Source organism: Verruconis gallopava, assembly GCF_000836295.1.
Source record: "Verruconis gallopava strain CBS 43764 unplaced genomic scaffold supercont1.49, whole genome shotgun sequence".
In the NCBI taxonomy this organism is placed as follows: domain Eukaryota; kingdom Fungi; phylum Ascomycota; class Dothideomycetes; order Venturiales; family Sympoventuriaceae; genus Verruconis; species Verruconis gallopava.
The window spans coordinates 72,648-88,895 of NW_015622185.1; the positions used below are offsets into that span (position 1 = coordinate 72,648).

At 55.1% G+C, this 16,248-nt stretch overlaps 4 protein-coding genes across 5 annotated transcripts; 2 read left to right on the forward strand and 2 right to left on the reverse strand.

Moving 5' to 3' along the window:
- The first annotated feature begins 32 nt into the window (after positions 1 to 32).
- PV09_08873 lies at positions 33 to 1,075 on the forward strand. 2 transcript variants are annotated; one of them, XM_016362839.1, is made up of 3 exons: positions 33 to 281; positions 426 to 578; positions 656 to 1,075. In XM_016362839.1, the coding sequence occupies exons 1-3, from the start codon at positions 195 to 197 to the stop codon at positions 710 to 712; spliced, it is 297 nt and encodes a 98-aa protein (XP_016209314.1). In that variant the 5' UTR covers positions 33 to 194; the 3' UTR covers positions 713 to 1,075. The 2 variants fall into 2 exon arrangements, with proteins under 2 accessions (XP_016209314.1, XP_016209313.1); XM_016362838.1 differs by having other exon boundaries at positions 426 to 1,075.
- Positions 1,076 to 4,589: 3,514 nt separating this feature from the next.
- Positions 4,590 to 8,812, reverse strand: PV09_08874 (uncharacterized protein). Its single transcript, XM_016362840.1, has 5 exons — positions 8,484 to 8,812; positions 8,385 to 8,429; positions 6,637 to 8,279; positions 6,257 to 6,585; positions 4,590 to 6,121 (listed from the first exon to the last, which is right to left on the reverse strand). Exons 1-5 carry the CDS (start codon positions 8,615 to 8,617, stop codon positions 5,342 to 5,344), a joined length of 2,931 nt encoding a protein of 976 aa, XP_016209315.1. The 5' UTR covers positions 8,618 to 8,812; the 3' UTR covers positions 4,590 to 5,341.
- A 1,632-nt stretch (positions 8,813 to 10,444) lies between these two features.
- On the forward strand, positions 10,445 to 11,795 carry PV09_08875 (uncharacterized protein). The gene is made up of 2 exons (XM_016362841.1): positions 10,445 to 10,883; positions 10,981 to 11,795. The coding sequence occupies exons 1-2, from the start codon at positions 10,770 to 10,772 to the stop codon at positions 11,572 to 11,574; spliced, it is 708 nt and encodes a 235-aa protein (XP_016209316.1). The 5' UTR covers positions 10,445 to 10,769; the 3' UTR covers positions 11,575 to 11,795.
- On the reverse strand, positions 11,721 to 14,279 carry PV09_08876 (uncharacterized protein). The gene is made up of 3 exons (XM_016362842.1): positions 13,613 to 14,279; positions 13,493 to 13,558; positions 11,721 to 13,439 (listed from the first exon to the last, which is right to left on the reverse strand). Exons 1-3 carry the CDS (start codon positions 13,757 to 13,759, stop codon positions 12,177 to 12,179), a joined length of 1,476 nt encoding a protein of 491 aa, XP_016209317.1. The 5' UTR covers positions 13,760 to 14,279; the 3' UTR covers positions 11,721 to 12,176.
- Positions 14,280 to 16,248: the final 1,969 nt, after the last annotated feature.

The window sequence follows — 16,248 nt, forward strand, 5'->3', positions numbered from 1 at the left end:
CGCAAAGACGTGACGGAAGCTTGGCTGGCCCCGAGGGACGTCCAACACCAAACGGAACTGAACAACATCTCATCCGTTCATCACTGCCGCCGCCCCCTCCAAACCATTGCGGTTCACGTCCGGGACGCTTTCCGACCTCCTGAGCGCTCCATATACATCTTGTCCGTAGCAATTGACCGTCCTGCGCCGCCGCCATGGCCGACGAACCGACGCCTTCAGCGCCGAAAGCTCCCATTGCGCGCACCACACGACCGTTGAGCGAGTCGTTGCTGAACGACAAGGTACGTCGAACGTCTCGCACTCGATGCAAGGCCGGATGCAGCGCCTGTTGCAGGGTGCACGCACGCCTTTGGTGGAAACGGCAAGCTTGCCAACGGAGAGACGGGCGTCGAACCTCATGCTAACCAAACCATCGCCGCATCTAGTGGGACCACTGCATATCCTCGTTGCTCATCCGCTCTGGCCTCGGCCTCGGCTTCGGCGTCATATTCTCCGTTCTGCTGTTCAAGCGTCGAGCGTGGCCGGCGTACGTCGGTCTTGGTTTTGGCGCCGGACGTGCCGTGGAAGAGTGCGACAACGTACGTGAAAGACGGAACCCTCGCCGCGTCGTGCGAGCATCATGCATCGATGGCAGAGGCTAACTGCATAACGACAGTCGTTCAAGACGGCCGCCCAGCAATCAAGAGACGGGTTGAGAGTCTTGCGACCGTGAAAGTGTGGCTCGCGCGACGACTTTCGAGCCGGGGCATAGAGAAATGAATGCGTGCGCTGGGGACAGTGGGCCATGTGAAAAGTGTACTATACGGCGCTCTTCCACTGAATAGAACGAAATCCTGACCATTTGAAACATCTCTGCACCATTGTCCGCCTTGGAAACCACAGCACGACCAGAAGAGGGAAAAATAACTTGGATTTCATTCGCGAAAATACATTGAATATGGCAAAGTTGACGATTAGATAGGCACCGCGTTCCTGACCCAGATTTTTATCCTTTTTTTTTCCCAAGAAAATTTCTTTTCCGCTGTTAGTAGATCACGTTTAAGATATTCCCATTGCCAACAAAAAAAATCGTCCGCCTCTAAAAACAAAAGAAGAACCATGTGATTAACCATACGATGTTAAGCAGAGTTATTACATTTACATTAACTATAGCGTGTCTTTCAAGCGCTACCAAGCTCCCCCCTGGGTGCCCTCCTACCTAACAAGGACTTGATAATCGTGTTCACAATCTTCGCCGGCGATATTGGCGACCGGCCAACACCATCCGGGGGCGTGGTGCCCAGTCCCTGGGACCAGGTCTTGGGGTCGATGCCAGACGCAGACAAAGAGGCGTTGTCCACGTTGGCACCGTCCTCGAGCATCTGCCCGAACTGTTGACCCTTGGATTGGAAACCGCCGTTGGCCCAGAGATCGACGATGTTTTGATCGAAGGCACGGAAGGCCTTGCCTGTCTGCGGAGGGAGCACCTTTGTGCACTCGGTCAGGTTGTTGATGTTGAAGACGCCCAGTAGACCCATGCGGATCATCTCCTTGGCGAAGTCGTCGTTCCAATGGTCCTGTCCGCCCGGGCCGGCGAACTTGTTCCACTCGTCCGCCACGCGAGCGTGCTGGGACAGCGAGACGTCGGACGGGAACTTGAGCACGCGCTTTGGTGCGTTTGGATCCAGCGTCTGGGAGTAGAAAAGAACGTCCCAGACGCCCGGCGTTCCGTCCTGGGGATCGAGCGCGCGCTGGGGATTGAAGAAGCGCTGCTGGCTCGTTGTGTGGGCACCGACGAGCGCAGCGAGGCCGTGCGGCTTGATGGTCTTGTCCTCAAACAGCGAGATCAGATAGTCGGCGTCGTGGGTGGCTTCGGGCATAAGCCCATCCATGGCCGGTGTAGGACTGTCTTTGCGACCGACGAAGGAGCGGATTCGTGGACCAAGCGGGCAGGTGACTGTGGCGACGGTGCCGCCCATCTGAATGATGTCGGCCATGGAGACGCCATATTTCCTGTACTTGTTGTACCTGTGCCAGTTCGGTGAGCCTGGATGCTGCAGCGGAAGCGGGCTTTGTCGTGCTGCCCCTTACCATTGGTTCGTCACATCCGCAATCTCCTCGAGCCCTTTGTTTACCGGTCTCTGCATCTCGTCTGACAGCAGAATGCTGCCATCAGCACCGCCATACGTCAGTCCCTTCTTCCATGGTCCCGCGTCGTGGAACGCCAACCGCACGGCACCACGGGCGTACTTGTTGCAGCGGCCGGACGGCGTTTTGAATTTTTGCTGCATCTCCTGAGCGATGTAGGTCCATACGCAGCACGTGTCTTTTTGGCATGCTGCGCTGCCTAGAGGGCCGGCCGGCCACCGGTCGACCTCTCCGGACTGGGCATCTTGCTTTCCAACGAGCAGGTCAGCAATCAGTTTGCCAACCGCGGAGGTGGGACCGGATGTGACCAAGTCACCCAGCAACTCGGAGGAATCATCAGGCCCGTCGACGGGTCGAGCCGCGCGCGCTTTCAATTCAATCTCGGCAAGTTTCTCCTTCCAAACGTTGCCTGGAAAGGCGAGAGCGTCGGAGAAGATAGCGACTGCGGCCAGAAGATTGATTGCACGCATGACTGGACGACGCAATTGAACAAAAACCGAGTGTAGAAGATTAATATAATGAACAGGTGGACTTCTGTCTTCGATTAGGAGAATCGACTAGGCAATATGAGGTATACAGAAAAAGCGAGCGTCAGCGTCTGCAAGAGAGACGCGAGAAACGAATTGGAGCCTGAAAGACAACGAGGGTAGGAAAGGAAAGGAAGAGAAGATGGCAAACGTGTGTCCCAGCATGAGCCGGTCTGGTCTGAAGCTCTTATACTTGACAGCATTCTCGCCACTGTACCGCCGTCGCATCGAATGGAGCTGCCATCTCATCTCCAGCAGTCCTCGCCCATGGCTTGGGCGGACTCCTCGACGCAATACCAAGACCTCGAACCAGCCAGTAGCTGCTTCAGGATTTGCAATATGTTCAGCTATCGCCAGCTATGACAACGGTGTGCGAAGCTCAGCCGGGGACTGACACGCCGAACAGCGCGTGAGAAAGAGGACCAGATGCGCAGGAGACGCGCCAACGATCCCTGAGGCTGCACTTTTCCGAACGGTGGTGGAAGGGAGATGATGGCATTTTCTCTTGGCGATAATTGCTTGCCTGCTCAACTTCCAACCAGCGCCGCCGTGCGGAAGCGGCGAGTTTGATGTTCAGGTCTGCCGGTGGAAGAGGCTGAAGATGCACCCCAAAAAAACCTCCGAAACGTGGCGTGCCAGATCTCGCGGCTGACTGGAGTCAACGAGTAAGGGATCATCGGAAAGAGGATAATGCCAGATCGAGTGCACAATGCGGCGCCGTGGCGATGAATAGTGGAGATGACGACAAGCACATTTCACAATGTCCACCAAGAGCAAAGCAGTCTAGAGTCAAAGACGGACAGGCTGCGAAAGGGACGAGGCTTCGACAGACGTGGGTCAATTGGCCGGTCCAGACCTGCCACGCTGCTTGGCCTGGAGCTTCGACAACCGTCCAAAGGCTTCATCACAGCCAGCCGCTTCGCAGAGACAGCAAGAGAGGCGCTACGACAATGTGCTTGCGAGACTTTATCTGCACCTCCTTTTGCCCCTGTGCGGTCGACAACCAACACCGCGGGTCGGACAGACGGGCGTGTAGCGGGCGAACAGTACACAAAGGCAGCAGTTGACACAGACGAAGGCCCAGCTTCAACGGCGCAGAGGAAGGCCCAAAACGGGTGGGTCCAACAAAAAAAAAACAAGAAGAGCAAGAGTCAGACCAACTGTTTCGAGAGAGGAACGAAAGCTTGCACACGGCCAGACGGTAGATCCAGACCTCGCGACGGGCGCACGCCGTCTCTCCACAGACGATGCGGAGAGAACTAAAAATAAAGCGAGAACAAACAAACATAAAAAAAAAATTTCAAAACAAAATTCCCCCTCCCGAAACCCAAAAAAGGTCAATTGCGGTCTGATTCATGAGCCATTGCCCGAGCGGGGGAATTGCAAAAGAGATATCCCGCGCGCCCCAGCGGTCGCTCACACCAGCCTCGGTGGCGCATGCCCGCTGCTTGTGCCACCGCGCGCATACTCTTGCGTCGACGTGCGGCGTCTCACCAGGGACGGCAAGGACAAAGACGGGGGGGAAGAAAGAAAGAAAGAAAGAAAGAAAGAAAGAAAGAAAGAAAGAAAGAAAGAAGGAGGAGAAGAAGGAGGAGTGTGGAGTTTTGCAAACTGATGAGCCAAGTTGGCATGCCAGAAAGGGATCAGGAACGGGGCGGGTGGGTTCGGGTTTGACAAGACGATACGCCATCTAGTCATGTACAGTTGCGTGCGCCTGTTCGCACAGGCACAAAGCACACACATGGTATGTTCTTTGATCACAAAAAGGGGGGCGGTTTGCAGTCCGTTGTTTCAGGTGCCGTCGCTCGTCTTATCGCGGTTTGGGCTTTTCTGCACGGCACGTACTTACACAGCTCGCGTCTTGCTTTTGGAAGTATAAACTCAAGAAGGTATAAAGAAAGGAGAAGAACAAGAAGGAAAAGGAGAGAAAAAAAACCCTTTTCTTCATTCGTGACTTCTTCGCGCACACTACTTTTGTGCGCACTCAAGACGCAGAAATCCTCGTCATGATAATGCAAACTCCCAAAGACATGAGAGCGCTTAAAGGCAGTTGACCACAAAAGGTTCACACCAGCCCACCCGCTCACAAAAGGAAGGGGGTATCTCTTTGTTAGGAAAGCTTTTTTTGGGGTCTTCAAAAGCCCGTACGTCGTTCATTTTCCGTCCCCAAGTCACGCCATGTCCCCAGCAGAAAATCTCAGAACCAAAAGCCGCTCGCTAAATCTCAACCAAGCAGCTCTTCGCTTGTGCATATTTTCCCTATCGTTCCTCTGTGTCTCTTCTCTTCGTCATTTTTTCCACCTATGCCTAGGTACGTTAAAAAAAAGGGGGTGCCGTTGAACGAGGACCAACTTCGGTTCCATTTTTCCAATTGAATCTTTGTCCAAAATCCTCAGAAGTGCTGATGGCAGCATGACCTTCTACCGCTAGATCGCAGAAAGGCAAGCTGGCTTCATAGCGCTGGGTCAACCTGTTTTGCGTCTTCTAGCCGGAACTATAGTGTGCATGAAAGACACATGTGTCCCTGCGTAAAAGGTTTGCATGACATCTTTACAAAAAATAGGCGTTTCCCTATGGACTGATCGAACTCGAATGGGCAGATTCAGCCAGCAGGTGCAGGTCTCCTTTTTCTTGCGTCTTGTACATTTGGATCCAGGGAAGGGCAAGGCACACACATCGACGTCTTGCTACCACGCCCGCCCACTGCGTTGTGCACCCGACGCTCCACCTATGTACGGCATGGGCGTGCCCGTATTAGGAGTGCCGTTCTCATAGTTAAAGGAGGATATACCATCCGGCCTCATGAACTGATCGAGCATATCGCTACCGTTGATCACGATGCCGTAATGCGTGGCCGATACCTCGTTCTGACCGCCATTCAAGGCTAGATTCATAAGGGGATGAACATCCATCGACACCCAGTCGTTGATGATGGCCTGTTGCTGATCCGCGGCGCCGTTGCCGTTCAAACCGTTGCCTAGGCCCCCGTCGTCAGCGGTCTCGACGGGACTGTTGAAGAAGCCTGGTGGTGGCATGAGGGTCATGTTAGACGCCGTGCTGGGATCGTATATGTCGAGATTCTGTAGGATGGAAGACGTGTCATTCTGCCAGTTGATCAACTGGTCGGCCAGCATGTTCGGGGTGCTGTACCCGTTGGCGCTTGCGCCCCAGGAGTTGACACCGTTTGATTGTGGGTGATTCGTCGGCAGGCCGTTCATGGGATGAAGTGCGGGGGATCGAGCGACAACGGGGGTCATGGAGACGGCGCGGCTTCGGCCAGGGCGTGAGCCGGGTGTGAAGAGCTTCAGGCGCGGTTCAATCTGGATGGCGACGGTAGAGATCATCTCGGAGAAGACGGACCCAATGTGCACGTCATCCACGATGTGTGTCGTCAGGGCATGCGAGGCCTTCTTGAGCAGCTCGAAGGATCGTCGGATATTGTCGGCATATGCACCCACTACGAAGCTCTGTGCCGCCGGGTTAGTTGTTGTTAGCATCATCGCAGGGACTACATGATCCTTCCAGGCTGTGGCATGATCCTAATACAGACATTACGTGAGGAGAGAGTAGTACATAGGAGACACAGAAAATTCAACACGTACCTTGAGCAAGTGCACGGCGGAGGCCATGATGCGAAAGTACACTCTGACGGTGAAGTGCTTGATCTTCTCGACGGGCATTGTGGACTCGCCGATGAGCGAGAGAACATGCTGACACGATTCCACAAGCGTTTGGATGTACGGCGAGTCTTCCTGCATCCATTTTCGAACATCTTCAAGGGCGATTCCATTGGAAGTGAAGGCATCGATGTTTTGCTTCGACGGCGTGCTTGCAATAGCACGTTCGACGAACGCTTGTAGAGGAAGGGAATGAATGTATATTCGGATGTAATCGTACTCAATAAGCAAAATGGTACGCATGGGCTCGGGAACTGAGAGCTGGTCAGCGACAGAGAGGACTTGTACTCGAGATTGACACATACTCATATCGCACTTTTCGAACTCAGTACGCCACTCGTCCAGCATAGGAGCGTACACGTGAATCCACTTGCGGTATTCTCCGGTGCGGGTGATCTTGCGCGTCTCCTCTTTGCGCATGAACATGTTCATGTTAGCCGACTTCATGATTGCCGTCAGCTCTTGCCAGAAAAACCAAACAGCTTCCTGCACGTTCTCCAGATGTGGCGACGCTTGGGGCATTGGTGTGTACTGCGCGTCGACCTTGTGGTCGTAGGCTGCGGCGCGCGATTTAACCGTGTGCTGGATGCGCACGTCCGCCTCGCTGTGATGGAGCGACTCCAGGTAGCCGGGGGGCAGCTTGCCAATTAATTCCAACCGGCCGCACGTCTGTACGTAGAAGGCCCAGAATATATCCCTTGTCTTTGTCCTGCGCGCGTGGTATTCAGCAATTTCAGCCTGAGTGACGCCACTCACGGTTCGGAGCAGGTCCTCTTCCGATCTGTCGTCGAACAGGCCAATCTCGAGCGCAAGCGCCTTCGCGTTGTGCAACAGCATCCAGATCATGGTGTCGCATCGCCAGGCGGGCTCAAGCCAGGTATCACGTCGCTGAGCAGCCTCGCTGTTCAGCATGCGGAAGCTTTCGTCAAGCGCTTCCTCCTCGAGCGGGTTCAGCGGGACCATGATTTCACCGTCGAAGTCGTCGGGGGGAAAGTGTAGGTCCCGGGGGGCCCACTCGCACAGCAGCATCAGGCTCTCGACGGTGGTGATGGAGCGCAAGCCGTAGCGAAAAAGCGGGTCGCAGCGTCGCGCCTTTGCCTTGCCGCCTCCAGTCATCCCACCGCCAAATTGTTCCTGCGCGTAAACAATTGTGGCAAACATCTTTTGAGTGTAGTCCCAGAACGTGTGATGTATCTTTTGCGGGCGCGATTGCTTACCCCAACCAGAATCTCCACCCACGGTCATGAAGCGGCTTGCTATCGTGAGAATGGTCATCACCAGAAAGGGCTCTCTCTCAAGCAAGGTCTCATGCAGTGCGGGATTCCGATAGTCCGGAATGCAGATCGGCGTGAAGGGCATGCAGTTGGCGTAGAAGTATTCAACGTAGGCCATGGCCTCTGACGCCTTGAGCAGACCGCTGCGCACGAACTTGAACCGCGACCAGTGCTTGGTGGCGGCCTCGCGCACGACCTCCTCTGGGTACGTCTGCTCTTGCGAAGTGTGCGACTGGCTGGCCAGTCCGCCCGACATGTTCTGCGGATGTCTGCTGGGCTGTTTGGTGAGATGATCGGCGGCCTCCAGCAACGAGGCAAGGCCGCCCTGTGTGTCGAACGTCTCCTTCTTCATCGCATCCGTCGTCCTCTGGATCGTCTCAGGGTCGGGCATTGGGCTTTGCGTGTACGAGTTCCTGCGGGGCGAGGCCACGTTGTAGGCGCCGGGAGTGAGGGGCGATTCGTGCTTGCCGTTGCCATACAGAAGCTGAGAGTCCTGGCGGCCCAAGGTCTGTCGCTTCGATGCCCTTGTTGCGGCAGCCAACGTGTGCTCATCGTCGAAGCCATTGGTCTCCGAGCGGGATCGCTTATTGTTTGTCTTCCGTCTCTGGTCGTCAAACTCGCACGGTTTGCGTTCGCGCTTGCAGCGGGCACAAGGTGGGTCGTGTGGATTCTCGCTGCGATGGAGGAAGTCAGCGACATTCCTTGGGGCAATCTCGCATCATTGCGGTCCGCCGCCCGGCTGGACACACGGAATAATAGGAGGCGACCAAGTCACTTACACATCGCCCATATCACACTTGACCTTGCGCTTGCGACATGCGATACTGGCGCCAGAGTTAGTCGTGTCGGAGCGCGGGGGGAGAAGCGGGCACGCCTACCATGCCTGATAAGTTCGCAGGTGCGATTTCTTGGGTGGAGAGGACGCATTACTGGCAGCCGGGGACGCTGGGCTGTGAGCGGCGTTCATCGGGGAATATGGGTCCTGGTATGCGTGCATGTTTGTGTTATCCATGAGAGGATACAACCAAGAACGAAGGGCGGGACGGCGGGCGGCGGATTGCCGGTCCGGCGGGTGGGTGGTCGCCGCCGTGAATTGGACAGGCTCCCTCTGGGCTTCGCGGCGGAATGCTGGCTGTCCTGACTGAGGGATGCTGCGCACGAGGGTGGTCAGACGAGAGAGGGCAGCGGCAGAAGGTCAATAATGCTTGGGGTAATCGAGCAGGTACGGGCGCTGGCGTTTATGAAGAGTAAGTTAGCAGGCCTAAGAACTAGCGGCAGGCCTAGAGCGGTGAATGCGGGTCACGAGCGGCCTCATTCGTCAACGCGTCTTAGTCTCCAGCCAACGGGCAGCGGCTTGGTAATAGCAAATTGCGGAACCAATCAGCCTTATTGCGCTGGGTAACCTCTTCGGCCTGCGGGCCAGTGGTGCTGGTGTTGTGGGAGACGGCCAATTGACCTGTTTCTACCATTCACGAGCAGCGAGGAGACGCTTGACTGGAGACGCCGTTCTGCTACGAGAGCTTCTACAACAACAACGACAATAGCCGCGCACGTACGATGCAGCCCAGCTTCTGAGCAAGGCGCCATGCGAACAAACCGATGCAGACGCGAGCAAGAGCGCCGTCGGCTGTGATAAGCAGCTCGCAGACCCCAACATTAGGACGGCAGAGCATTGCAATATGGAAGATCCGATTATTTGGCGGGTAAGCCCAGTCTCTACTGTCGCACACGGCCACATGTGACTCACGGATGTATCGAGAGGCCTGAGGTAGCCTGCCTTTGCGTCGAGTACAGGTGACGACGGCCGTTAGGCAGCTCAGTTCTTCGCCGCGCCAGTCCAGTTGTACCATTGTTTTTGACAATCATGTCTCGCGACTAGCTGAGTGCCAACAGAAGACTCGGCCGCCGGGTGGTGGCTGAAGTCAGCTGCTCTCGAAACCAATAATGGCGTGAGGTGACACGGTGTTGAAGCATAGAATAATCAGCAGCAAGGGAGTCGTGTGAGGCTCTGGAACGTCTTCGGCTCAGACTCAATCAGGATACTACCATATGGGGATCACAGCGTCCGTGTCGGAGGTCAACCTACGACCTGGGCTTTCGCCCCGGCCCTCGATCGTAGCCGATGCCAGATGTGGGCCACCACACGGTTCGTTTCGAAGTCGTACCGAAGAGCCTGTGCATCTTCCGGTGCACGGACAAAGGAACCGTTTGTGAGTGGAACTGGACAGGAACATCAACGAGGCAAGAAGATCAACAACGATGGCACCACGAACGCGGCCGGTCTACAGCACGACGACAGATGCAGGCTATGTATCATAGCAAGACGCTGGAAAAGACGAACGAGGCTAGGGAATGCCCATCCTCCCTCAAGCGGCGTGAGCTGGTGCTGTCGTCCTCGTAAGAAATGCCCACGGCAGCCATTACTTTTCCTTCATGCTGGTGTCAGTTCCGTGCCGGGCAATGCTCTCCAAGGCTGAAACCTTCGCCCGAACACCGTCGAAAGGCGTTGACCGTGATTCTGGTGTACACCCGACGGTTGATGGTTCTTCCTCAGCCGGTCGTCTGGACAAGCCGGTCCTCAGACCACAAACACACGTACGAGCTGCTGCCCATCGCGATGGCCAGCGGCGCAGCCTCAGCCTGGTCGATTTCTCGCCATGACTTGCAGCTCTCCACGGCATCAAAGAATGTGCAAGAGAGCCAAAGCGTTTCCGCCGCCACCATCCAATCGCCAACGCCCCGCGTCTTGGACCTGCCAAATCGAGGAAGCGCAGACTCCGCACAGTCCCGCATTGACGTTTGACCACCCGAATCACGATAAGTTCAATCCGCCGTTCGTCAGCTCGTCCAGCTGTTTTGCATTGGTTCGCGATAAGTGCCTTGACTCTGGATGGGGAAAAGGCTTCTTTTATTTCTTCGTTTCCCTTCTTTGCCTGCGGACCTGGATTGAAATGGCTTTTCTCCCCAGCACCACCCGCTCAGCGTCGAACTGTGTCCTCGCATTTGCTTCTGTTCTCTCCTCGCGCCAAGTTCGCTCGATTACAGTCCCACGGCAGCGCCAGCGGCAATCCTGCGGGGAACCCTAGACACGTGAAGAAGAGCAATTTTCTAGCCGCGTCCGGATCCTAGTCGTTCTCCACGCATACACCCAGTACGCGTCCGACATGCCCCTCCAGGTGTCTCCTATGAAGGAGGAGGACATAGACGGAGCCATTGACACCATACAACAAGCTTTCGCAGAAGACCCGTATGCCCTCTGGGTGTACGACCGCTCAAAAGTGACTCCCCCCCCCCCAAAACACACCATGTCCCTCTGAAAGCTCACTCTCCTCCACGACTTTGCCAAATGCTGACAGCACGCTTTACGGCTCCCAGTTTTCCCCCGCGCGTAACCGCGTCTCTCTCACCCTTCGCTGTCGCTGGGGCATCAAGCACGGCCTCTTCCACGTATGTAAGGATCCTTCGTCCTCTACACCGGATAAGGTGCTAGGCACCGCCATGTGGCTCGCTCCGCGGCCCGCGGGCGTGCCAGAGTCATGGTCGCTGTACCTGTCATCGTGGTGGCTTTGGCTCAACCAGGTCCGCATGAACCTCGTGTACGGCCGCGGCGGGCTGAACGTGAAGCGCTACTGGCTGTGGAAGGAGGCTCAGGCCGCCGCACAAGCCGAGCTTTGGGACGACCCGCGCGGATACTACTTCTGCAACATCGTGACTGTGCTGCCTGAGTGTCAGGGCAAAGGCGTCGGCAGAGCACTCATGGAGGTGCTGCGCAGGGCAGACGCCGAGGGCATGAAATGCTACCTCGAGAGCTCGCGGCGCGAGCCAAACGTGCCCATCTACGAGAGGTTCGGTTTTAGGCTTGTGAGAGACATGTTGTGTGACGACGAAGGACAGGCGATCACGCTGTACTGCATGATCCGGGATCCTAAGAAGCCCTCAGATGCTCAAGAAGACACTCCAACCGCGTAGAACCAAATCGTTTGGAGCAAGAAGGGAGAACATGAAGACACACACACACACTCACACACAGACACACATGTGTATATGTATACATGCACAAGTGCACAACCATTTAGAACACAACGTCACACTTGCCATCCAAGAGGCGGGGAAACCCGTAGTTCACGTCGTCACTTTACTTTCTCCAACCTTCAAATTGATCAACGTCATTGATTTTGTGTTTTTTTTTTCTTAAAAAATTCTCTTTACAGAACTTGTCCCAGCTCTCTCTCTCTCTTGAGCTGGTCCTCGCAGTGAATGGCATGCCCTTCCCGTCCCGAGGGGAGGCGACTGATTGGGTATAAGTGAGAATGCTGAGAGTCCGCTGGCCTGACTTTTTAATTTTCCCCCCTTCCGCTGAAAAAAAAAAGATTTCATTTCCTTCCTGCGTGCCATCAAGGCCCTTGGTACATTAACATCGTCATCGTCGGTGGCAGCGGTGGTGGTAGTAGTAACAGTAGTAGTAGTAGTCGTAGTCGTAGTTGTAGTATGTGGAAGCTTGCATCACCGCTCCCATCATCCTAATGCGCCTCCACTGTATTTTTTTTTTTAAAAAAAAAAAAATCTACGATCTAGGCGTAGCTGTCCCTCGCAGGTGGGTACGCTCTAGACCCAAGGTGGTCGTCCAGGATCTCGCTGGGGATGAACCTGCTGTCCGGAATGTCGACCTTGGTGCCCGGGTGAGCCCTGAAGATGGTCATGTCGCTCTCGTTTGTCTTGCGCCTTGCCTTGCGTGACCCTGCGCGGCTGACGGGCGTCTTGCGCGCCGCCTCGGGGATCAAGCTCAGGTCCGTGACCTGGTCCGCCTCTTCGTCGTCGACGCCGTCGACAAAGACGCTCGACGAGTCCTGCAGCGGGATCGTCTTCAGCGGAGCGCGGCCGACGGGCTGCGGCTGGCGCCCGTCCGTCGGGAGAGGAGGCACGCCCGCCGATCTGTCCTTGCTCAGCTCCCCTATGGCCTCGTCGAGCTGGAACTGGATCCGCTCCTGGATCCGCCGCTCCTCGTACCGCCCGGCCTGGTTGCCGACCCAGCTCTCCACCGTGCGGTAGCGCGGCACGCTTTCCGCCTCGCTGACGACGCTGTATCGATCGTTCGGGTCGTTTGGCGTCTTGGGTGCCTGGGAATTGGTCCACGAGAAGCGCGACGTCTTGGGCGGCGGTGGCGTTGCGTTCGTCGCTTCTGGAGCGTCCCGCATCTGGGCAAGATACTGTGGAAGGCTGGACGTCCGTGATGGCGAGGACGGCCGCGTTTCCGGGCGCTGCAACGGTAGCTCAGGCGACGGCGCCCGAGACTCAACTGCTATCTGTCGTTGCGGCGGTGTTCTGGGTGCCGGCGTAGGCACGACATACACAGGCGTAAGGTTTGGCGTGGCCCTCTTGTTCGGTGGCGCAAATGGCGCTCTGGTTGGCACGGCTCGGTTCGACTGGCTTGTTCCTGGCCGAACATACGTTGGCTCCGGTGATGGCACGAGGATCTCTTTATACGATGCCGCGGGTGCAAACGTGGACTTGGGGTCCCACTTGTAAGTGCCCCAGTTGCTTCCCAGCGGCGCAGTCACGTATGGCTCCTTTTCGAACGACTTGCTTGAGACGGATCGAGAAAGTTTCCTCCTGTTTGTCCGCCGTCTCCAGATGTAAAACCCGAGGAGCATCATGGCCATTGTCACAGCAACAGATCCCGCAATTATCAAGATGTGTTGGGTCGTCTCAGATAAGGGCCGCTTTGTTCCGATGTAGCTGCCGATCGTTGGCGATGCCACGCTCGACATTGATGTGTCACCTTTGTCTGGCAGTGCGGACACTTGACTAGCTTGCGGTAGAGGTGTTGGTGCAGCCTGGTGGGTTCTATTAGTATTCAACTTATCACGAACTAGCCGTAATCGCGTACAGATAGTGTCTGGAAAACGACCATGGTCGTCTGTGACATGACCGTCGTGACTGCCGTGGTGGTGGTCTACTGGTTGTTACTGGCATTGTTTGCGTGGCCATGTATGCTTTGTCTACTAACCACAGCTTGTTGTCGTGCCAAAGATGAGGATGAAGCGTCGTCATCGTCGTCATCTCGCGCGACCAACCAACGCACCAACTCCTGCCCCAACTCTAACTTCTTAGATGCTGGCTTTATAGCGGATGCGATCCTCGCTCGCGGCCGCATTATTGAATTTGTACTTGTGAGAGGCCGGCTACAGCTTCGCCAAGCGAGGTTGTGCAGTACAGCGACTCATGGAGCAGAACTACCGCGCGTGGACGCTCGGCGAATATCACGATTCTTCGTAGAAATAGCCAATTGGCGACCTCTTGCAGTACCGAGGCGGGAGCGAAGACGAGCAAAGTGAAGTATAGATGAAGGGAAATAATAAAAAGAACGAACAACAGAGAAGATAGCAGTCCGGCTGCCAGAAGGCTACGCAAATCTCAACCAGGAGCAATGGAAGACAAGTGAAAGAAAGGATGCAGAGAACCAGGTCTCAAGCAAACACAAGATGCATCGCAGAGCATAGGAACGGAACGCTGGCTGAGCAGAGTCGACAGTTTACAGTCGAGAGCAGAACCGAGTGGGTGGATTCGCTCGCATGGACGGCAGATGATGCTGCGGCGCAGTGGGGAAACATGCGATGCCCCGACTCCTGACGTGTATTTTACTCAGGAACCAGGCACACTGTTGAAAGAAAGATGCCAGAAGCGGAATCCATGCAGTGGGGACAAGGGATTCGAGTGAGAAAGCCGATCGAATGGGGCCATTGAATACGGGAAACACAGGAAGCGTAACAAAAAAAACCCGTTCCAGGGGCAAGTTGAGACGCGTCTCGAACCGCTTCGTCACCCGCCAAGCCGTCTGGGGCTACAGTTTCAGATGGGCTGAGAGTCTTCATCATCGGCCTGCCTGATGTTTCCGAGCCAATCGAAGCGCAATTCGCCCGTTGTTTGCGAGGGGGAACTCTTTTGGCTCCTGGCTCTGATCGCTGCGTCGAGCGCTGAGTATACTCGACTCGATCGACTGTGGACTGGAGCCGCTCGGAAAATCCAGGTCTTGGTGGTGGCTTTTTTGACCAAATGCGCAGATTGAAGGGCCAGGCACTGGTCGCGTCGCCGAAATGATGGTAAGGACTGCATCCCACAGTGCCAGATGAAAGCATCACTGTGTTCACTCTATGACGAGACAAGATGGGACACGTCGTTCCACCTGCGCTGTTCGAGAGTTTGGTTTAATGAACAGGGCAGACCATGGGCCACTTGCTCTTTGGAATCTCCGCCGACAACTCGAAGAGCCAAAATACATCTGCTCATCAAGCTGGTTCCTTGATCGCCGTGGCATTCTTTGCTGCGAGCTGGACAAGGTATCAAAAGTCAAAATTCGCCGCGAGGAGAAAAAAGTTTGTCCCTCCCGGTGTTCTGGTCAGACGACAGGATGCGTGACACCAACCCCGTGCTCTTCTCTTTCTGCCGTTCTTTTTCGTGCCCATGTTTCGGCGTCCTCGATTTTCACCGCTTCACGGTCATAGTTGGACTCTTTTCGGGCCTATTTTGTGAACTGACACAAACTTGTTGAGCACATTTTTCTCGATGCGTCGAGTAGAAATCTCGAGGCCAACCGATACGACTCGGGAAATAATAGACACGAAGGGACCTGCGGGAACAGCCTGGCCCTCTCAAAAAAAACTGGCGCCACGCCTGCAACCGAGATGACAGCTGTAGAGGCTCATAAGATTGAGATGATGGTTTCTGTCATCGTCAATGTCGTCTCATATCATTTGGGACAAACAAACTTTTGCTGACGAGAGAGTCTTTTGGCACGTGTAGGTCTTGCACTCTTGTTGCAAGAGTCAATATCGCTACCGCAGATGAGCGGATGCACCTCGTTCTTACTGCTGCACCCACAAATTGCTCCCTGACATCTGTCCTTGGATTCCGTTTTATTCTATCGAACGAGTAAACAAGGTTTGGTGTGCGGCGCTTGGTCAGACCGTTTCAATTCATCACAGACACTCTTGTCACTCTCAGTGCTCTCAACGCTCACCCTTCCATCTGTTGGGCTCCATTCTAGCTTGCCCAGCTCCAACTTGATTCATCATCGCTCATGATGTTGCCAATGCCTTTCTGCATTGAAAGGTCCGGCCGTTGCTGCTTTGGACTTTTTTGTGCGTTTGCCTCAGCCCATGGATGCGACCACACATCGACGTAGACATTCTAGGACGGTGCGGCAGTTGACTAACAGCCTCCACGAAGTGAGCATTCACTGGCCAATCTCGTGTTCAGAGTTCCAAGTTTTCTGCTTGCAAAAGATCTATTCGAGGTAATGTAGCACGGATTCTTCCGATCTCGTAGTTTGACGTCGTCTCGAAGCGGTCACCTAAGCAGCCTGATCGGTCTCACCGGTAGCTTGACGAGGCTACAGCAATAGAGGCTGCAAACATAAATGATTGCTCGTACTTTACATATGTGATCTTCGTATTTTGAAAAGCTTGCGCTGTTTCCAACGCTCCCGATTTCGCAATTTTCATCAAGTTATATCCAATTCTCTCAGATACTTGTACCCGTAAATATGGTACAATCGCAAGCGCAACTCAGTCAAACGAAGTCTAATGAGCTCGCCTCGCGGAGGCTACGTGACATTTACGAGCTAGTCAATAAGCCATACCCGGG

Bases quoted from the DNA above. Each gene is read 5' to 3' on its own strand.
- PV09_08876 (XM_016362842.1), bottom strand. From the start codon at position 13,759: ATGCGGCCGCGAGCGAGGATCGCATCCGCTATAAAGCCAGCATCTAAG. The intron at 13,559-13,612 runs GTTAGTAGACAA...AACAACCAGTAG, and splicing joins TGGCACGACAACAAGCTGTG to ACCACCACCACGGCAGTCAC. The intron at 13,440-13,492 runs GTACGCGATTAC...AGAACCCACCAG, and splicing joins TCGTTTTCCAGACACTATCT to GCTGCACCAACACCTCTACC.
- PV09_08875 (XM_016362841.1), top strand. From the start codon at position 10,770: ATGCCCCTCCAGGTGTCTCCTATGAAGGAGGAGGACATAGACGGAGCC. The intron at 10,884-10,980 runs GTGACTCCCCCC...TACGGCTCCCAG, and splicing joins GGGTGTACGACCGCTCAAAA to TTTTCCCCCGCGCGTAACCG.
- PV09_08874 (XM_016362840.1), bottom strand. From the start codon at position 8,617: ATGGATAACACAAACATGCACGCATACCAGGACCCATATTCCCCGATG. The intron at 8,430-8,483 runs GTAGGCGTGCCC...CTCTGGCGCCAG, and splicing joins CTGCGAACTTATCAGGCATG to TATCGCATGTCGCAAGCGCA. The intron at 8,280-8,384 runs GTAAGTGACTTG...CCTCCATCGCAG, and splicing joins AAGTGTGATATGGGCGATGT to CGAGAATCCACACGACCCAC.
- PV09_08873 (XM_016362838.1), top strand. From the start codon at position 195: ATGGCCGACGAACCGACGCCTTCAGCGCCGAAAGCTCCCATTGCGCGC. The intron at 282-425 runs GTACGTCGAACG...CGCCGCATCTAG, and splicing joins AGTCGTTGCTGAACGACAAG to TGGGACCACTGCATATCCTC.